General features: G+C 39.6%; 1 protein-coding gene across 5 annotated transcripts; it reads left to right on the forward strand.

Moving 5' to 3' along the window:
* The first annotated feature begins 1,905 nt into the window (after positions 1-1,905).
* golga2 (golgin A2) lies at positions 1,906-21,259 on the forward strand. 5 transcript variants are annotated; one of them, XM_044173048.1, is made up of 28 exons: positions 1,906-2,049; positions 3,388-3,543; positions 5,766-5,834; positions 6,844-6,996; positions 7,332-7,378; positions 7,646-7,709; positions 8,463-8,522; positions 9,713-9,793; positions 10,350-10,388; positions 10,510-10,572; positions 10,882-10,975; positions 11,091-11,197; positions 11,464-11,522; positions 11,635-11,776; positions 12,004-12,093; positions 12,277-12,384; positions 12,526-12,613; positions 13,157-13,299; positions 13,504-13,722; positions 14,091-14,204; positions 14,502-14,726; positions 14,824-14,923; positions 15,425-15,516; positions 15,804-16,041; positions 16,276-16,437; positions 16,565-16,671; positions 17,296-17,488; positions 17,642-21,259. In XM_044173048.1, the coding sequence occupies exons 1-28, from the start codon at positions 2,002-2,004 to the stop codon at positions 17,908-17,910; spliced, it is 3,330 nt and encodes a 1,109-aa protein (XP_044028983.1). In that variant the 5' UTR covers positions 1,906-2,001; the 3' UTR covers positions 17,911-21,259. The 5 variants fall into 5 exon arrangements, with proteins under 5 accessions (XP_044028983.1, XP_044028985.1, XP_044028986.1 ...); XM_044173050.1 differs by lacking the exon at positions 9,713-9,793; XM_044173051.1 differs by lacking the exon at positions 6,844-6,996.
* The last annotated feature ends 1,142 nt before the right edge of the window (positions 21,260-22,401 follow it).

Consider the following 22,401-nt stretch of genomic DNA (forward strand, 5'->3'; position numbering starts at 1 on the left):
CGTGGACACTTTTAAAACTCGTTTGAAAACCCATTTTTATTCTTTGGCTTTTAAATCAGACTGAATTTTGACTTCTTTATATATATATTCTATTTATTTTGTGTTTTAAATATATTTTATTTTATTGTGTTACTGTTTCATATATTTTGTCCCAGCTGTTTACAGCCAGTTAAATGTGCTTATAAATACATTTGACTTGACTTGTGGGATGCTTGAAGTGGTCTCCAAATTATTGAATTTTATCTATAAAGTTATATGTCAAAGAGGATTAAACATAGTTTAAACAAAATCACAGCTTCTGATATACCTTCACATATTAATTACTGATACCCTATCTCTTCTTAATCACTAAAATTATTTTTTATTTAATTGAGGCTCTTACTTGTTTTGACCTGGCTTGGTTTTCTATATTTAGACATTACTTGACAATAATTACATAGAATCAGTTATTATTTTACATTTAGACTCAAAAGTTTTGACTTGACTCAAGTCCAGAGAGTGCAGTGGATCACAGGCGATCTGGCAATTCTGCACTCAATCTGGCTCACAAATATTTCTTGTCCTAAATTTTAAATTTTTGCACAGGGAACTGGCTTTTCTGTTTTTCCCTAAACTAGAAGGAAGAACTATGACACTGCTGGCTGAATGCTGGAGACAGATCGGATGCTGAAATGGCTGATCCCCAGCAAGAAGGACACTTATTAATACACTTATTAATCACAGTCAACATTAGCCCTAACATGACTCCATTCTTTTTTATTTTACCAAATCACCAGTATTGGGTTTTTTATGTGTGTTTGTTTGCGACCATTTTTAAAATGGACTAGTTTTGTGTTGAGACTGTAATTTGCAAAGCAGGTTCTTTCACTTTCACTTCTGAATTCCTTGCCTTCCTTACATAGTTGTAACTATTAGAATAACTATTTTCTGACATATTTTCCATGTACAAAGATAAAGATTTTGCATAGATTCTTCACTCATAGTTAGCACAGATGTGTTTATTTTTCAACAAAAAATACCCTCTGGCCCTCTGATAGAATATATGTGTTAGATACCTAATTAGCAACTGATAACTGGTTGTGTGAATGTATGGAGCAAAAAATGATCACTTTATTGAATGCTGTTCACTGATATGCAGTTCAGTGTAGTTCAATACCTACCAATACCTGTTTATTCTTGCAAATACCAAATTATTAATTTTGTCCCTTTTTCTTATACAAATAGTAAGCGGTATTGTTTTATTATTATCGTATTTTACTGCCACCTCACAGTAAGGAGGTCCTAAATTTGAATCTTGGACCTGGTCCATTTGTCTTTGAGATTGCATGTTCTTCCCAGTGTCACATGGAGTTCACCTAGGTGCTCTGCAGAGGTCACTCTCCAATGACATGTAATTAAAATTATCTCTAGGTAAGGTTAATTAGTGACTAAAATCACTATATGAAAATCACTATGTGTGTGAATGCCAAAGTCTTTCTCCGTTCATCTGTATTAGCCCTGTGATGGACTGTCAAGATATGCACGGTGCTCAGTACTGCACAAATAAACATATTACAATAAGCAAAATGAAAAGAAAATATTTCTAATAAACACAATTATGATTTCCCGGTTCTTTATTAACTGTTTCCCATTTCTTGCATGTTTATATTTGTTGAAAATGTAAACAAGCCCATAAGAACACAAACTAGAGTGTGACAAATTAGACAAGGAAGAACAGTAATAGTAAAGACAGAAAGAAGATAATCATGTCACAATGGGGTCAGTTTTGTTGTAATCATTGTTAACAGTATCTGACACCTACACCTTTACCTTACATTTCATAATACATGCATATTAACTCAATAAACGAAAGATGGATTTGTAAATAAAAATTACCAGAAAACAATAAATAGGTTAGGTTTGTGTCCAACTAACAGCCTGAGCCCTGCGCCCCCTAACGGCAGAGACACCAACAGACACCAAACTGATGACGTGGTTCGGTCCGTTGACCAGAGCAGCAGTATGGCCGACCAGAGCAGGCAAATAAAACTCGCTGCAGCTAAGAAAAAGGTAAAGTATTTTACAACTGACCCGGCTTAATATCATGGGAAGCAGTGGTCCTGGCTCTCTTCTGTGGGTTTGTGTTGCTGGTGTTGTTTTCGTTTTGTTTTAAATGTCTTTACGGAGCAGGGGTGTTGTCATTACACGTCGTCCGACCTCTGCGCTGTCGCTTGCCCACCTCTTTCGCTCCTCTCGAGGCTTCAATGCGCACGAGAGACCGGTGCTTCTTCTGGGCCTCTATTGTTAGCATTAACTTTCCCAGATTATGTGGACTATTTTTAGTTCTTAGAGGCAATTATAGCATCCAACGCTTTTTAGTTTGTCAGTGATTAACTTAACGTACACTCTTTGCCCAATGGTTTCATGTGTCTGTCTAGCTAACGTTAAATGTGGTTATTAGCAAACCTTAGCGTGCTAACTAAGGCAAGTTAACGTTAGCAAGCTGGCTAACTAATGAGTAGTTGGCTATGTGTGAGTGTTAAGAATGCCAAACAGCAGCAGTTTTCTGACTTGTCTGCAGGATGGACCAATTATCAATGGCCAACAAACAGCTAGTTTAAAACAAACACTGTGCTAGCATTGTAGCACAGTTAGCTGGATAGAATGACGGGGACTGTTTTGACAGCTGACACCCCTCTTCCCTGTCCTGCTGTGTGCTTTAGCTAGGCGTGTAGTTAGGCTAGTCCGAAAGATGGCCTTATCAGCTGTGAAATGTTTGCTCCAGGAAATGACTCGTCAGCTTTTTTGCTGCCCTACAATCTTCGTGGATGAGTCGTCGTGTTGATAACATTTGACATTTCGCTGCGATTCAACCCCAGTATTTTAGACATGGCAGCTCTAGTAGTTCCCCTATAATTCCCTCTGGTCCCCTACGACAGCTGTCACAGGCCCCGTGGCCAAACTCAGCGGACAGGGGGAAGTGTGTTATAATGTTCACATGGGTAAACTACACAAAGATGATCACAGTTTGCCACAAGTTATCAACTTCATCTTGTTTGGTTTAGAACAGTAAGCCATTGAACAAGCAAGTCAGAGGGACAGTCAATAACGTTTTGGCAGTGGCTATGCATTCCAGTCTGAATTTGAAACCTTATCTTTTGAGTAGCTGGTGTATTGTAGAGAATCGGTTTAGTCCATCCCCGCTTCATCTCAGGCCAAATTCACATCTCCTAATTCAGTTAGTTTGACCCTCCAGTGAACCCCAGAGGCCTACTTCTGAAATTTGTAAGACGTAATAATATAAAGTGTCATTTGTAAAATAGGCAGCAGAGTTTCTTTCTAGCAGTCAATAATTGCTTGCTGCACTTCTCACACAGCTATTGTTTCCTTTTTGTATGTGCTGCTCAGCTGAAGGAGTTTCAGCAGAAGAGCTCCCCTGCTAGTGTGGGAGGAGAAAAGGGTGGTGGAGGAGGAGGTGGTGGAGCAGGGGCCAAGAAGAAGAGGAAGGTGAAGGGACAGAGCCAACATGATGCACCTTCAACAGACAGGAACTCGCCAGACAATGTAAGTCAGTCCCAGTCTTTTCATTTATTTGCCTGCTTGTCATCCTGCCCTTGTTGGTCAAATAACAACCTCTCTTTGTGCTTGACAGTCTGTCTGTGTCCTTTTTTATGTCTGGTTTCTCAAAGCTAGTGTGACCCTATAACGTATTTTCTTCTTTTACTATTTGTGTTTATTTGAATTTAATTTGTATTGTAGCATTAGAAGGTCTTCAAACTTTTATGTTGGCTGCTTACAATAGGCAGACAAAATTAATTATTTTGTGTATGTACATGTTATACATAGCACATACAATCTGCAACATTTAAATAAGAACAGCAGTATATACCTGATAAAAGAGATCCACATGCTTGTAGATAAAGTCCTTTATTGTTTGTTTTCTCCAAGGGAAATGATTTGTAATGGCCTGCTTGGCCATTGATCATAAAATATTTTGCTGCTTGTGAAATGATACGGCTGAATTACTATCAAGTTGCCAAAAGCTTTCCCCACTATTATCAAACATACGCAGTGCCAACAACACAGTAGCAGCATTGACACTTATCTGCAGGCCAGGTGACAGGGTGAAAATAATCTTATTCCAAGAAAGAGAAGGACACTGGACAGGAGACAGGTTTAGCCTCTGACCATAATAGTGGCCATTGTAGTGGCCAGAGTTATAATGCAGCAAAAGTATTTAGTTAAATAGCCCATATTGGACATTTCAAGCACACATAGATAATTGCATGGTAAAGGAAGTTTGTCAAGTCATGTGCAACAAAGTTGGCCTGCACATACACAACATTTTTGTCTTAGCTGTAACACATTTGTTATGATAATGTGCATTTTGAGAAATTATTATCTTTCAAAACTGACCATCAGTTTTGCATATTGGAGATCAACCTTATTTTATAGGGCACTTTTCAAAAGATATGTTCGGAAAACACATTCTTATTATGTACATTTTATATGCTTTTAAAGTGTTTCCATCATGAGTAGTAGTCTACTCTCTCTATTCATTTTTGTCCTGTATGCTGCTCTGATTTAAGGGATAGAATGTGGACAGATCTGATGTACAGGGACTGATCCTTATCAAAACAGCAATGTCTGTATCTGATTAATAATAATTAAATAATCATGGAAGCAGTGAATCACTCTCAGATGTTTTTAACATGTCAAAATTGGAAATTATACTTGGGTTGTGGCTGGTGGGAAAACTAAAAAGTCAGCCAAAGAGTCACATGCCTATCTGTTTGAGCTCTCACACTCTGCTGCTTGTCACTACTATAACATTTAAAAATCAAGCTCCTTCTCTGTGATCTGTTTTAAAGCTCTTATAGGAAACTGAGAGCTCCAATGAGGACACACAGTTAGGCATGTGACTCCAGCACACAGCTTTCACACACAGGGGCTGACTCTCAGGTCAGTTTTCCACAGACCATGTCGGTCAGTAGTTTTCTGAGTCTGATTGGAATCTGGGCTCATCACAGCTCAAGAGCTTGCTGCTGAGTCTCGTTGTTTGTTCTGATGCAATTTCTCCTAAACATATTTGATTTTAGTTGGCCATGGCTGGATATGGACTCATGCAGTCTGAAGCAGGATAATACAGAAAATCTGACTGTGATGCTTGTAATAACCAAATGGAGTTCAGTTTTAGGGGTCAGAGCAGAGGAGACATTTTACAATAATGGCCATGCATGATGATAATTCATGTTACAAAAATTCCCATTTTTGCCTGCTTCTTACCCAAACAGTTCTTTGGCCTTTTAAGAAAGACAACACTATCTAAATTGGAAATTATTGACTTGCAGAAGGTTATTCAAGCAAGGGGAAATGTGAGCAAGTTTAGTGTGTTAGTTTATAGAGCTGATTGTAGAAGAAGCTGAAGCGGCTAGGGATTTGTAGTCAGGGATTATGCCACTCCACGATGGCAGCAAGTAAAATGCTGCGCCTCCCCGGTGCTCTTATTCTGAAGTGTTGTTTACATGAGTAATTTTTATTCAGACAGGGTTATTCTGTTTATCAGTGGTATTTTAAAAAAAACACAGGCAATATTTACTGACCTTGGACCAGGCATGCTAGCCTCAGTTTCTCTTCATTACACACCCTAGTCACTTCTGGACCCCCTCCTCCTACAGTAAGATTTCTTGTAGCAGCTGTTTGTCTATATCTCTATTACTTTCTAAATTGTTCTCTCTCCTTTCACATCTATTTCATTCTCCACCCTTGTTTCTTCTTTCCTGTAGTTTGACAGTATTCTTAAAGCACTTAGTCAAAGCAATGGAGTAGTCCTACCTCCTTATGGCAACAGTCAGGTGAGCCTCTCTCTCGTTCTCTTTACTTTCTCTGTTTCTGCCCTGCCTGTTTTTTCTCTGCATCCCTCTGCTGTAAATAGCTGCCTACGACAAGTGCACATTTTTTTTTTTTGTCACATAGACCAGAAAGCATGGGACGCACTTGAGTGCAAATTTTTTAATTAGTGCTGTGCTTTTTAAATCCATGTCAAGAGAGTGCATTAATGGTTGAGAAATGTCGAGGGTGCACAGTTAATTCTCTGAGTTCATCCCAGTGTTGTTGGTGATCTTCTAGAGTTAACCATCTTATGGAGAAGTTAAGTGGATGGGCAGGGTATGCACAATGGGTGGCATGAGTCTCAGTAGTTGCATGACTGTGATATCTGCGCCTGGGTGCATCACGCATCTTGGAAAACAAGACATGTATGTTCGCATTGTTGTTTGTTGTTGTTTTTTTCAGTGCCTTATTTACATGCACTCTTAAAAGTGTTATTTTGTTGTTACAGATTATTACAAATGTCTTGTGCGCATTAGCTTCAAAGTCAGAGTAAGTGTAACTCAAGTAACAGAGAAGGATTATTCGTCAGCCATTCATACTAATGTTGGCATTTATACAGCATGGTCTGGGTTCTTTCAGTGCTTTCATTCTGCAAACGTTTCAGAGAGCAGCATACGCGAAACAGCTTTCCTGCCACAGCTATCACCATAAGTAACAGAGCTTGCATTAAGGTGCTCTGTAAGATTTACCACAGAAATAAATACCAACAGTGTCCCTCCATTTTCTTATTATATTCTTATGTCCTCTTAGACTGTGGACTATCATGGATTCATTTGGACATATAAATGACATAATTGAGTTACTTGAACTATAACCTTCATCCGAGTCAGTAAAGTGATGAAGTTATTTCCGTGCACATAAACACAAAGTTTGAGACATCATTGTGGTTTTCTGTTGCTCTTTCATTATAACTATTTTTTCTTGGCATTAAACCAGTGTGTGCATTTTTTGTATGTGTGTGTGTCACCTCAGACCTTTGCTGACGTGGAAGCCATGGGGTCTTCAGTTCCCCAGCTGCTGGAGGACCCAAAGGGCGAGCCTGGTCGCGGCTCACCTGTGTCTAACCCCGCTAGCGCTAACACTACTACTAACCCTGAGTCTGTCGGTCACAACAATGACCTGCAGGTGTGTTTGTCTTTCTGTCATTTTCTCTCTCTCTCCTTCTCTGTCTCTGAAATCATATCTTGTCTCTGTCATTTTTACTCCTGTATGTCTGTCACATATAAGTTTATTTGCCTTAGCATAGACTCTTGAAGTCTATTGCCATTTGCTGCTTTTTTACTTATATATGTGTGTGTGATGAAAACAACAGATTCCCTGCTTTGTTTGTTTGTGCATAATGTGCATTGTCATCATGCATATTTCTTTTTATCAAATGTTCTCACTGTATTTTCTGTGTTCCTTCTCTCTCTGTCTGTCTAACTCTCTCTTCCTCTTTGGATCTCACTCACTTTCTGCAGGACTTTCCTGATACCAACGGCAATGAGAGTTTAACAGAGGAAAATAGGTGGGTTACCTGAGTCCTCACTGCCCGTGACACGCTTGTATGTTTTAATATAGATTTATTGCAAGGGCAGGAAACAACTGGAAACAGCTTGTTCTATGAAGTCAGAGACTACCTTAACATAAAAACATTTGTCATAAATTAGGAATAATAAGCACTGCTACTGTGGCTCCAATATATCCTGCTATTCTAGCCATTGATTACTAATGCAACAGAGTAAATTACATTTTTAATGTGTGTGATTGATTATTTATGTGTATTGTCCTGCAGACCACTGTCTTCCACAGAGAGCCTGCGGCAGCTCTCACAGCAGTTGAATGGCCTGGTCTCTGAGGTATGATTTTAGAACCTCCAATGCCATCCTGTCTCTTTCACACACACACACACTGTAGGACAGTGTTAGGCTTTTAATAATAACACACCACCACTGACGTGCCATTTCAATGAGGATGTGTTGCATCTATTCTTGGCAGGAATGCACTGGAAGCATTTTCAAATTTGCCAGTTGATCCCAATGGGCTCAAGTACACTGACAGCATCAACTGGTGCACCAAACCAGCTTGATATATTTCCTCTGAACTTGGTTTGGTTTTGCACAGTCAGCAGCAAATCACTAAGGCTGCTTTTTGTCAGGTTTCTGAGACACAGCTAACATCGACCTTTTATTTACTGCCTAAAAGAATTAATAAGATGAGTAGAGACAAATATCTTGCCGATATAATAAAAGGTCATACGGAAATATAATATGCACACAGTTTTTATATTACTCAGGAGAATATGTTAAGGTATTTTTGCCCCGCATAGTGGTGAAATGCAGGTGTTACCACTACTGCTGACTAAACAAATTGCCCATCTGCAATGCATCCAGTAAGTTTCAGCTTTGGGCACATAGAGACAGGTTTTTTGTTTTTGTTTTTTTTGTTTTTTTTCCAAACACATTTATAATTTTTCTTATCAATGTCTATAGAAACAGTGTTAGGGGAAAAAAATGTTTTGTTGGGGTCTGCATATAAACTTTACTTAAAACACATGATGAATTTTTTGTGTTGGAAGTGCAGTACGTCTGTACGTCTCTGTGTCATTTCAGTCATCTGCTGCGTATGTGAATGGGGACAGTGCACCTTCTGGCAGTGAGAGAGAACTGGAGGTAAGAGGAAAACCTAATATTTTCTCTGTACTGAAAACTTGTATTTGAATTTTTAAACCCAAGTTAGAAGTCAGCAAGTCATGCAATACTATGTTAATGCCATGCAATGTCCAGTAAAGTGGCAGCCATATAATATGAGGCATATTTCTTTGCTGTCCTCTGTAGGGTAACAGTATAACCAGGACTTCTTTTAAGTGTGGAATCATCTTATCACACAATACCTGTATATTAAGTGAAACTCAATTCAGTATCAACATACTGTGGCCAGAACAGATTTTCTTTAGCAGGACTTTATTATTTATTAAAGGATAGTATGCTTTTTAGCTGTCTGTCTAAAATGGTAAGCCTCATGTTGCAGCACTGGCAGTGTAATCTACCCAAAACTCACTGACTTTTTGTGTGAGTGACCTTTCTGGCTTCGTGTAATTTAAATAACCACACAAAGTACATCACATCTACTCCTCCAAGTGAGCCCTGAGCTTAAAATTATAAAGTGATACGACACTGCAAGCAAACAGTGGAGGTGTTTTTAAAATGTATTATAATTGCATCCTACAACATTTCAGGTAGTTGGTTGTTAGTTTATGCAAAAGCTGTTAGATGGCTGAAAAATAAGTAAATATCAGAGCAACAAAATGGGTTTCCCAAGAATCATGGCAGTTTATAAATGAGTCGAATCCTTTACATAACTGTGTTATGTGGTCTCTCTGATGAGAGCTGTAAGAAAAAGTACAGAAACACAATGTTACCTCAAAATTCTGTTGTGCCCCTTTCAATGACCACAATTTGAGACTCTTCGATTGACCCATTAAGTGCAATTTGGAAACTCTCAGGGACTTCTTATGACAGTCTGGAGAAATTGAGGTCATGTGGATCGTATCCACATCTTGCAAATGAAACTTAAAAAGGTTGTAATGAAGGATCCACTACCTTTCAACTGGCTCCATTAATCAGTTTAACAACCATTATTTATTTTAATTATTTGCTTCACGTCTCATTGAAAACACATTTTTGCACCACTTGTAAAGGTGTTATTGTTTGCTTCCATGTTAATAATTCACATTTGAATTTTTCTCCTCCTCCCATGTGTTCTTTGTTTGACTTTTGCCACTACACTTTATCCCTCCCTTTAATTTTTATTTATTTATTTTTTTTCTCCCCTTTCCCGGATGCATGTGTGCACGTAATAGATTCGGAACCAGGAGCTGGCAGCCGCCCTGGAGTCCAGCAACCTAACAAACTCTCAGCTCAATACCAAGCTAAACCAGCTGGTAAGAAGCTGTGTGTGTATGCGTATTTGTGTGCCCGCGTTTGTGTGATTGGAGTTACCCCTGTCCAACCATCCCACAATTACCACATCAGTGCATGTACTGTATGCATTCTGCATGTCATCTGGAGTAACCACACACTGGAAGTGGTCATGCATGGTTTTCAAGTTATTTATTTATCATTTACTTAGGTTGACTAACAGACATTTATTTATTTATGTATAACCACTGCATAAGGAGAATTTGGGGGCATGCCGGCCGGTAAGAGCTGTCATAACCTGATGGTAGATGCCTAATCGTAAGCTGTTTTCTCGCCAGTTTAGCTCACTAACAACCTCAAAGCGTCAAATAAACACACAAGGTTAACATAAGATAACATAATAGATAACAGAAGTTCATTATTTAAATGCTTTGCGCTATCCCTGTCCTGTCTGGCATGCAGATGAGGTATTTTGTGCCAGAATTTTGCTTATGTTGTAACACAATCCTAGTTGTGTGATGTGATGGAAAAAATGTTGATATTTCCTGAACTTAAATTTATATCCTGTTGGTCTGGCAGGCACAGCAATCTCAGGGGCTCTCAGATCAGCTTCAAAAGGTAAGCATTTTTTTCTCTCTGGCCACTTGACTGTCTGTTCATTCCTCCTTTTCTACTACTGAATTTTCGCTTCCTTCCTGGGCATTCATGACGTTTTTGGGGTTTTTTTTTCTTCCTTTAGGAGCGAAAAGAATTTGAACAGAGATTTTCGAAAGAGCACGGAGCCATGCGGGAGCAATTACAGGTAACTTATCTTACACATTTGTACAATTTGTCTGATGGTGCATTTTTAGAACCCTGGTATAAAATGGATGGAAATGTGATCCGAGAACACACCCTCCCCATTCCAACCCTCCCTTCCCAGATCGCTCACATGAACTAAAGAATAAATTGTGTAGTCTGCGTAGCAAGGCTGAAGCACCGAGTGTAACTACTCTGTAAACAGTTGTATTTAATTTGTGTTGTGATTTAATGAGGGACTTGATGTAAAATCAGTGGACATTATCTAGTCTCATGAAAAGCTGTGCTCTCTGTTTGTTTGTCCTCTCCCAAGGTTCACATCCAGACCATTGGTATACTGGTATCAGAGAAATCAGAGCTACAAACAGCACTACAATACACACAACAGGCTGCACGGCAGAAAACAGGTGAGTGTGTCTTAAAATCAGCCGTATATGCACTTGAATGAAAATTTTTGATCTTGGTAAGACCTTACCCTCTCTTTGTGTGTGTGTTTGTGTGTGTGTGTGTGTGTGTGTGTAGCTGAGGCCGACGAGTTGAATAACCGTCTGCAGGCAACAAAGCAGAGAGTGTCAGAGCTGGAGAGAACTCTCTCCTCTGTCTCAACACAGCAGAAACAGTTTGAAAAGGTAACAAATATTGCAGTAATCACTCCCCGTAAAAATAATTCACTGAGAAATGAGTAATGCAGATGCAATACATAATATATGATAAACTTACTTAACTCTCAATGAGATGCATACATGTAATACAGATATGCAGCCACACAGAAAACACACACAAGTATGTACCTTCATTCTTAATTTCAGTTGTTTTATATTAATTAATGAGATGTTTTTGTCATGCTGGCTAAGTGTCTGTTATTTTTATTACATCTTTTCCTTTTTGTCTCCAGCACAACAAAGATTTTGAAAAGGAGAGAGACAACCTGAGGCTAGAGTTGTTCAGACTAAAGTAAGTTTTCCCTAGCATACACAAGGAGATGCATTTCCACAACAGATTTGCTAAGAATCGCTTTGACATTAATGATGGTATTTAGAGCGTGTGCATATGTGTGTATTTGCAGCAATTTGAGTGAGGAGTCGAAGCAGCAGAGCTCTGAGCTGTCAGAGCAGTTAAAGTTGAGTACACAGGAGAATGGAGCAATGAGGCTGGAGGTGGAAGATCTTCGCAAGAGGCTCGAGATAGCTGACCTCATGTTGCAACAGGTGCGCTAAGGCACAGGCACAACATTTTACATTATATACACATTCAGACTCATCTTTCTCTTACCAATAATTGGAAGTGGTGGATCAACTCTTCAGCCAATCTATGACAAAAACCAATGTTTGGGATTATTTTCAATCTAGAGCCCTAAATGTTTGTTTGCTGACAGTGCAGCCAGATGTATTAAGTGCATTTTACTCCAATGTTCGTCCTTTATATTTCTCTCCAGTGCTCCAGTCAGTCAGATCCCACCAGTGCCAACCAGCAGGTCCAGTTACTGCTGGAAGAGAAGCAGCAGCTGGAGGCACACAATCACCAGGTCTGTACAAGGACCTTTCTCTTGCAGTTATCTGCATGTCACACTAGTGCCTGTCTGTATGGTTATTAATTCAGAGGGTTCTGAGTTGGTGCACAGTGTTTTGATATTTATTCTAAATCTCTTATGACCAGAAGGTCTTATTTTGTTAAAACCATTTTCCTCTTTATGTTTTTGATGTTGTAGCTGACAGAGTCGATTGCTCAGCTGCAGACAGAGAGAGACTGCTATGCAGTCCAGATCCAGGAGGAGGGCCGTGTATGGAAGGACAAAACAGAACAGCTGCTAACGCAGGTAAACTATACAGTAACATCAGCATAGACATTATGGTTGACTATAGCTTAGAATATAAAGCAAGTGGTATGTTCTTTGTTGTTGTTTTTTAAATTTTGGTGTCAAACTAATTGATCTGTGTCAATTTCTGTGTCTGTGCAGGTGTCTTTGGTTGCAGAGGAGAGGGACAGAAACATCAGCCGAGTCCAAGAACTGGAGGCCAGCATCACAGAGCTAAAAAATGCTGCTGGTAAGAGGTTCACTCTGCCCTTATCTAATGCTTCTTCCTTTTCCTGGCTTTTCTGCAGCTCCTAGCTTGATGTGAAGAACACCTTTGGTAAATAAACTGTCCGATTGCCTGACTGTAGTAGGATTAACAGAATGGGCTTCCCTTATCTTTCAGCAATGAACACCTGATTAAGGTGCTTCTGGGATCAAGGGGAGCAAAGTTCCAAGGGAAAGAAGACTGTAACACACTGATTGATGTGCAGCCATAATAGTGGTATTTGACATGTTAACCAATGTCAAAATGTTAATTACTGCCCAATTGTTGGTCTGTTAAAGGCTGTAAATCAATCAGTGTGGTTCAGTCTTTTTTCCCTCCATAGTAGACTTAACCTCAGTGGGAGATTTTACTTTTATTGTTAAATATTCACATAGTTTAAAATTTTAAAAACTTAACACATTCTAAATACTGGGCACACACTTCTGACACAGTTACCACAGTCTGGTGTATTTCTCTGTAGCAAAATTATTAAACTTTATAACTGTCATCCTTCTTCTTCTCCTCTAGTGTTATTGTCCCAGGAGAGAGAGGCTCGAGATGTTGCAGTGCCTCAGCCCTCAGGACCATCAGAGAGTGAGGTGGCTCTGCAGGAGGCCCTCAACACGCTCCAACAGGAGAAAGACACTCTTACTGCACAGTACCAGGCACAGGTATGCATTACATTGACACATGCTTGAAGATGCCTAATTTACCTAATCACAAATGTCTTGAATTACAATGGAATTGTGATGCTGAGTATTAGAATCCCTTAACGTTTGAAAGTTACACCAGTTGATCTTTTCTTTACATAATGTGTTCAAAGATCATTAGTACTCTTTGGTTTCTCTAATCAGCCTCTGTAATATTTCCCCCAGCTGCGAGATAACGAGCAGCTGAGCCGCATGTGTTCAGAGCAGGAGAAGCGTCTGGGGGAGCTGGAGCGGCAGGTGGACAGCCAAGTCCAAGAGGAAGAGGACCGCCGGCGCATGTTGGAGGATGTTCAGTCAGACAAGGCCACTATTAGCCGTGCTCTCACCCAGAACCGTACACTGAAGGACCAGCTGGCTGAGCTACAGAACGGTTTTGTCAAACTGGTGAGGCTGAAAATCTAGCTGTCTATTTGTCCTTTTTTAATGACACATTTTGAAGTGCTGTTATTTATGTACTGTTTTTTTTGTTTGTCCTATCTTGATATAATTTTGCAGGTATCATATCCATATGTCTTTTCTTCTTCCTGCATCTTGCTGGCCGTCTAGCCTAAAAAGCATTTTGTGTCTGAATTTATCTTCTATTTTTTTATGTCTTTGTTATTTGGTTATTGTACTAAAGTTTGATTTATGTCCCTGTAACAAGTTGACAACAGTTTCACAAATTGGTAAAGTACATTCATAACAAGTATTACCTCAGATGGTAGGAGACTGCTGTTTAAGCCAAAATTCCTGTTATTCATTCATTCGCACAGACTAATGAGAACATGGAGCTGACCACTGCCATCCAGTCAGAGCAACATGTGAAAAAGGAGTTGGCTCGCAGAATGGGTGAACTGCAAGAGGAACTGCACAACATCAAGGAGCAGGTATAGACACACACACACACACACACACACATACACTACATGACAAATACAATTGGAGGTCTGGTGATGGATTTTCATGTAGTGGCATTTGTCAGTTTTTGCACTTTTCTGTCTTCACTATGCTATCTTGTGCAATCTTATATGTTCTTAGTATTTTTTCTATACTTGTTGTACTGTATTAACACAATAGAGCAATATATGATGATAGCATCCAGAAAGAGATTAATTTTTTTGATAACACAATCGTTTTCTGCCTCCTCTTGGTATTCATTTTCCTCTTTGTTCCCTTGATTCCAGCTGGAACTGAAAAGTAAAGAGACTCAGGGTCTGATGGAGCAGAGAGACCAGGTAGTGGCCCACCTGCAGCAGTACTGTGCTGGCTACCAGACCCTGGCCTCAGAGAGGGAACAGCTGCACCACCAGTATCTGCAGCAGATCCAGCTCATGGACCGGCTGCAGCATGATGAAAGCCAGGGCCGCATGCAACTGGAGATCAGTCACAATCAGCTCAAACAAGCGCAGGTGTGTATTTCCCTTCTTCATCTCTCTGACACCCTCAAACACACATGAACTATTTTCCCATTGTTGTCTTGAATGACTCTCTGTTTCCCCCCAACAGGAGCATTTGGAGCTGTTGGCCAGAGACAATGAGCAGCTCAAGGCTGAGGTGAAGGAGCTGCTCAACAGCTCAGCTCTTGCCCCTTCATCCAGAGACCAAGGTAAGATTTGTCTATTACTGGTATGTTGGTACTTTTTGCCCCTTTCTTTTTTTACTGTCATTGTCAAAGCTTCTTCATATTGTATTTCTTTGTGTGTCCTCCTCCTCTTGAAATTCAGTGCCAAAAGAAGGAATCAAGTTCCCTTTACAGGTGTTAATGTGGTTATGACCCACATGTTCAACAGCATAATGGCTTTTTTATTTCACATTGTTTATTTTGAAACAAATTGAACCTAGAAACTGAAAACTGTGTAGTCTTTCACAAGAAACAAGGACAGTGTCATTGATGCAAAGCATCTGACACCTTCTGAAAGTAGAGCTGCAGCACCAGCAGTTTCAGAGTAAGCTGTGCCACCTACAGGCAAGGAAAGCAAGAGCAGCAGTAATTTTGACACGTGCCACCTGTTGGGAATTAGTGTTACAGTCTAAGACCACTCAAGAAAATGGGGGGAAAAAAATAACTGTCTTAGTAGTAGTTTTAATTTGTCATTATGTCACTTAGGCGATGGAGTGGAAAGCCAGTCTCTGCAGGAGAGCCCAAAGAAGTCCTCCTCCATAGTTATCCCAGAAGACTTTGAGAGCCAGAAGGAGATGGTGAGGAGGAGGATGAATGTTCTTCCCCAAAACCTACTTGTGCAAATATGATTTAAGGATATCTCGTTTCCTTTGATTTGGCTTTTATTACATATTACAAAGGCCTAGATCAAGTTTGAATTTACACAATACACTCAATGCTATGCCAGTGTCAATGATTTTACTTTTAAATTTGTTGCAGAAAAAAAGTGATTGAGAAAGAATGGTAAAAGTTGAAAATACTACATATGACCCTATTCATCTGCTCCCTTCCACCATCCTCTCCACCACCTTCTGTCCCCCCACAGGAGGAGTTTATCCGAGGAGCTTTGACTCAGTTGGAGGCGGAGAGGGACGAGGCCAGAAGGCAACTGGAAGAAGAGCACAGGCTCCACATGGCAGCCCGGCACCAGGCCGCTGTGGCCCTCAGCCTTGAGCACCAACACCACAGCCACAAACCTGTTCATGACCATCATCACGAGCATCACGAGCATGATCACACTCAGGGCCAACATAGTCACTGTGAACACAGTCATGAGCATTCAGGTGAGGAAGAATAAATGGTTTGTTGGTGTCCAAGCCTGCGAATGTTTTTACAATGAAATGGCCAAGACTACACCTCTCTAGAGTAGGAGAATGAGTGTGTGTGTGTGTGACTAAGTTATCATGAATACAGTTAAGCCTGATTATGTTCTGTAATGAATTCTGCTTATATAAATAAAAAAAGTATATGGGGGGCATTATTTAAACCAGCTGTATATTTTGCTATCCTCTTCCCAGAAAGAGGAGTACCGGTGGAAGTTCATCAGGCCCTGCAAGCTGCCATGGAGAAGCTTCAGCAGCGTTTCACCTCCCTCATGCAAGAGAAAGCTGACCTGAAGGAGAGAGTGGAGGAGCTGGAGCACCGCTGCATCCAGCTGTCTGGAGAGACCGACACTATAGGTGAGACAGTAGTATATTTTTGTTGTGAATATTTCTTTGTTTACAAAGGAGTTTTGGTTGAGTGTAATAATACTTACTTCATCACCCTACTAATTTCTGTTAATATGTTCTGTGTATGTCTTTCCAGGGGAGTACATCGCCCTGTATCAGAGTCAGCGAGCCATTATGAAGCAGAAACACCAGGAGAAGGAGCAGTACATCAGCATGCTGGCCCAGGACAAGGAGGAGATGAAGGTACTGTATGGCAACCTTTTTATTAGAAGTATCAAAGCAGTCCAATGTAGTTGCTAGAGATGATGCAAGATGTTTAACTTGACATTTTGGCTCAGTTTTCTTTCTTACCAACATTCAGAGCCTGTAGAGACTAACGAGAAGACTGATCCAAATGGATGTCACATTGTTTCTGTATTTTCTCTCATGTCAAAAAATAAATTTTCATGAGAATCCTAAATTTGATTTGGCTTCATTTTGGCAGCCCAAATCAAAATAGTCAGTCACAAACAAAGTAATTTAAGTATACTCCCAAAATATGACCAAATATAAGGCTGTCTAGATAGTTTTTAGGATCGCCGATTACATCAGCAAAATAAATATCTGGGGGAAAAAAAGAAATTCTGAATTGTATTTTCAATCTCCAAAATGAGATGGATGGATTCTGTTTGAGCTGCTTTCTCAAGAAATCAGTCTTTAAAAAGCTCCCACGCAATGACCAACACTTAAGCAAACACTGATCTTCACACAATAGAATGATCTCATCAGTAATCATGTTTAATTGAAGCTACTACAGTTTCGTGGTCTCCTCCCAACTGACATTTCTTCTCTATGTGAACTTGCTGTTGTGTCTCCACTGTCTATCAGGCGAAGCTGGCAGAGCTACAGGATCTGGTGATGAGGCTGGTGGCTGAGAGGAACGACTGGTACAGCCGCTACACTGGAGCTGTAGCCAGCGCGGGCAAAGTGAACCCCGACCTGCTTCCTGTTGGGGAGGATCACATTCACCCAGAGCACCAAGCACATACACACACAGAGTTTAATGCTGTCAGTGGAGCAGGTAGGTGCAACCAGCAGTACTGCCCTTGTTACATCATAAATCAGTGCAAAAACAATTACACTGATTTTGTGTCGAGAGGATGGTCTTGCAAGTATTTTTTTTATATTCAATATAACTTCACCATACTGCTCTCCCTTTCTTTTTCTGCTGCAGAAGCCATGGAGGTCATTCCTCTGTCAGAGCCCACCACAGGCCTGGAAGCACCCTCGTCCCACACACATTCAACCGGCTCAGCCCAGACTGACTCCAAACCCCTTGGGCCCAAAGAGGACGGCACAGCCCAGCAGATCATGCAGCTGCTCCATGAGATCCAGAACCCCCAGGGAGCGCTGAGATCACCCCCCTTCCTCGGAGAGAACCCCTGCATCCCCTTCTTCTACCGGCCTGACGACCAGGACGAAGTCAAGATCCTGGTGGTGTGAGGTGTGGGTGTGACAGAGGCTGGAGTGTGTGTGTGAGTGAGAGAGATATTGGATATGTCTTGAAATCTGGCGAATATTAAACACCACAGTTTACCATGTTTGTAGCTTATTTATCATATTCACAAACACTTCTCAAGAAATGTGACGCCCTGCAACACTGGTCACAGATATGTGAATGTTTTTGACCCAATTACATTAAAATGCCCCCTCTCTGTTCTGTGTGTTGGCACTAATGTGTGCATGTTTAAAAAGAGTATTTTCTAGTTGTTGTTTTTATGTTTATTGGGGGTTTTTGGTTGTTGTTTTTTTTTTTTTGTCTGATGCTCTTCCCAGAGAAGAGATAATCAGTATTCCTTAACACAATCTGATTATACTCCTTTCCACAATTTTTTATTCCCATCCTTCCTCTCGTCTCACACATAAGTGCAATAAAGGGGCTGCATATTCTGCCCCCTTGCTGATACAGTACTTAAAGAGTTGTCAGAAATTAGCAGCCTGTTTGTGTGCAACTTTATTTTAGTGCAAATGCCAAAAACAGAGCATCACATTGGAATGTAATAACCTGAGTATTTACCTGTATGTTTGTGTAATGATGAAATATGAGGAGAACTGATAATGGTGAAAGGGTGCAAGAGGAGAAGAGATGCAGCGTGAGATGTAAGTTAAAGTCAATAAAGAAACTTAGTGCACATAATAGCTTAAAAAAAGTATAAAAGTATAGGCGCTGTTCAGTTTCAAAGTCAAGAGCTCGCTAGTTACATGATCAGGTTCAGGAAGACGGAGGCAGGTGTTGCAGATTGGTACTGTTCCTAAAACTACCTTTTCTCTACATTGTCTTTTCCCCTCCAAACACTGAAAATAAGTCATATGTTTGTGCAGTGCGAAATGTTAATACGTGAAACGTTTGTGTTGTTATGTTGTCAAACATCCTGTTAGACTGAGAGAAGTCACCATGGTTACAAAAAGGTGGTTTCTAAGTCATCGAGGGGATAGATGCAATTGAAAGACCCATGAAGAAAACAATTATATTAGTCAAAGTTATTAAGGCATTATTTTCTCAGTAGTTGCTGAAACAGTGGAGAAGGGCGTCTTCTTCGAAGTGTAATTCAGACTAATTATGGAGCTTGGGGTGCTGTGCTAGGGGCCATGTTATTATTTTCTGCAAGTCATTCAACTTTTATCTTTGCCATTAGCATGATGGATACTAAGGCACAGTGACTGGAGGAAAGTACAGGAAGTATGGTTTTAAAAGCTCGAACTAAACTCATAATATTCAAATATTCTGTAATCAGTCATCACTCAAGTCATGAAAATATATATATTTTTCCTCCTCAGAGCTGCTCATCCATAAAGGAGCTCAAACTTCTATTTCATGGGGTCTTTAAGTTTTTAATGAATTGACACTATTAATAAGAGCCAGTTCTTTTCTGTTACATTTGCTTGTAGTCCTGCATATCAAAGATGAATTCATACATATCCTTTACAACTGGACTGTGTGAGTGTAGGTGATGCGTGTGTGTGTAATCCAGACTGTTTCCTCTTCAGCCGAAGTTGCATCTGTTGTACTTTTTTTGTATAGTTCTATCACATTATATAAGTATGATTGCACTAAAACTGTACAAAGCTTCTTGTTCAGCTCTGTCCTCTCTGGCTGGTTGGACAGTGACGTTTCTACCATAGAGCCTCTTAGCTGGCTTAATAATTTATGTGGAGAAAAAAGGGGAATCCAATGAAGCCACACTCTTAAGCTGAGGTTTCCAATTGAAGCAAATTAATTTAATTGAAAGTGTGTTGGGGTGTGTGTGTAGTGTTACACTCAGAGGATGAAGGAGGAAGGTGTGTAAATATGAGTAGAAGGTGAAATTAATGAGATTGCTCACTTCAAGAAGTTCTGATGTTATTCCCAAAAGTGTGGGACCAATCAGAATGTGAGAAAATTAACAACTCTTTCCAAAACTGGAGAACGAAACTAGTCAAATTTTGTTATGTTCATATTTTGTATTCTTGTATTGGCTAACAACACTTCTCCTTCGGGCATTAAAAACAGTCAATTAGATGGGATCCCAACATCTGGACCTACTTGATACTTTTTCTTAAACACATCACAGCTGTCTAGCTTTAAGAGAGAAGATCATATTTACAAATGTAGATTGGAGGATGGATTCATTGACATCTTCAGTGTAGAACTCTTTCCCATTACAACTAATATCCAAGAGCTATGCTATCACAGCTCATTTTTTCCATTTTAGATCAAATCATGGCATAGGCCTCTGTTTTGTGAGAGTCTTTCCATGATTTTAATATGCAAGGACATGAGGGTCTCACTGCAAGTCATACATAAATCCCACTGACTACTTTAGAGGTATTTTTACCCTCTTATCCTGATGTCTTTGAATTTTAACATCCTCTCTGTTGTGTTTACTTTGAGGTAGAGTACACATCTGTTCAATTATTAAATTGGACACTTGATATTTATCACTAAAAGCAGCAGGACAGAAATCATTAGTGCGAATTCTGGTATTTTAAGCCTATTATAGGAAACAACATGTAATTAACATATATAAGGTATATGGAGGCCATATGTATTTGGTGTTTTTTTACAGGGAAAGTAAAACAGCACTGCATCTACCTTAAACCACAGCACTTTGTTAGTAAGTGCTGGGGTTGCTGTCATTCTTGATTTTAAAATTCCTCGCTTTGTAGCATTCTGTCACTTTTTGGTTTCCTTTGAAACATGCCACAAAGTATGATTTAGTTTTTTTCCATCATTTTGTTTTTGGGAGTGGTCAGACCTAGAGGTAAATGTACAATAAAATCCTTTTAGTGTTCTTTCGGGGCTTGCAAAATAAAACAATGTGGATAAAATTACTTCCCACACTTTTTAATTCACTGTTAAATATGTTATGCGTGATTGAAACAAATAGCAATGAAAAAGCATTTATTGTCTTTACTGTAAAAGAGGTGGTGTGTATATACTGTAACTGTGTAACATATTGTATATTCATTATGCCTGGTGTGTGGGGGGGAAAGCTGCTCTGCCATGTTTACTGGCAGGGTGGACTGTGTGTATGTCTGTTAGTTCAGAGTCGGGGCGTTGGCGGTTACTGACTGGCTGTGATTTAATACAAAGATTGACTAAAAAAAGAGAAAATATTCTATTTATTTGGAATAAGTTAGTATCTCAACTAATCAGTTTAAATGTAAAATAGAAGTGACTGTTGGATGGAAATGAAGGATCATTAAGAGAACTGATTTGTTCGAGGGCTGCTTCTGAAAGAAGCTTTCAGATTTTTTTTTCTTCCTTGAGTAATATTTTCTCCCCTTCTCCTGAATAAAACTGATTAAGCAACTCGTGTCTTGATTTCATCATAATTTTGATACTCCAAACTGTCCTGCTGTGAGCTGCACATGACTTTTAAAGATGCAGCAGACTTTGACCTGTCATAGCAGGAAAAGTCTTTAATAACATTAACAATTGTTTATTTTATTGTTTACGCCTATGCTTCTTCTATTCTGACATGTTAAAATGTCTTTCAGGAAAAAGGCCTATTCCTTTTTCCGCTCATGAACACAATTAAATACCAAACGCTCAGAGAAAATCAGTCCAAAGATCAGCTCATAATTTGGCTATACACCCTCTGGTATATTAACAAACATTTTTTTTCTCCAGTTTGGTAGATCTGGATTTACATATTTCTGCAGGAAAAATTGCCAGAAATGTTTTTGTTTTGTTTTTTGTCTTTTGGATACTTTATTGTAGCTAATGAAAAAAATATTCAGACTTCAAACAAGTCCCTCCATGATTTAATGAAACTGATTTTCACTTTCATTGACTGAGCCTCCCCTGAAACTGTTTAGAGCCCCACTGGGACAGCCCACCTTCCATTTTGAAAACCACTGGTTTAGTGGGTAGACAAGTCCTTAATCTGTGTGCAATCTACGCTCCATGTTTTAGTATTTAATTTCCTCTTTGTGAAGCGTTAACATTATGTTGTCTCCTCCCTGTAAAAGTTTTAGCCATGCTAGTAGCATGGGTCAGTCCGTCAGTTTGTCCACCACTTTGGTCCAAATTAAAATATCTCAACAACTATTAGGTGGATTGTCATGATGTTTTGTACAGACATTCATGGTTCCCAGAGGATAAATCCTACTGGCTTTGTTGATCCCCCCTTTACTTCAGCGCCACCATGAGGTTGACATTTTTTGTTTTTTAGTGAAATGTCTCGACAACCTTTGGATGGACTGCCATGATATTTGGTACACAAATTCATGTCCCCCACAGGATGAATTCTTACAACTTTGGTGATCCCTTAACTTTTCATCTAGCGCCATGATCAGGTCAAAATTTCAAATTGTCCAATAATTTTGGTTTATGACTAAATACCTGCAAAACTAATGACATTCCCATCAGCCTCATGTATTTTGTGTTTAGTGCTAATTAGCAAAACATGCTAACACGCTAAGCTAAGACAGTGGACATGGTAAACACTT

Source organism: Siniperca chuatsi, linkage group LG18, assembly GCF_020085105.1.
Source record: "Siniperca chuatsi isolate FFG_IHB_CAS linkage group LG18, ASM2008510v1, whole genome shotgun sequence".
NCBI classification, from domain to species: Eukaryota; Metazoa; Chordata; class Actinopteri; order Centrarchiformes; family Sinipercidae; genus Siniperca; species Siniperca chuatsi.

Coding starts and splice junctions, on each gene's coding strand:
- golga2 (XM_044173048.1), top strand. CDS start 2,002: ATGGCCGACCAGAGCAGGCAAATAAAACTCGCTGCAGCTAAGAAAAAG. Junction 6,997..7,331: donor GTCACAACAATGACCTGCAG/GTGTGTTTGTCT, acceptor CACTTTCTGCAG/GACTTTCCTGATACCAACGG. Junction 12,614..13,156: donor AGAGCTAAAAAATGCTGCTG/GTAAGAGGTTCA, acceptor CTTCTCCTCTAG/TGTTATTGTCCCAGGAGAGA.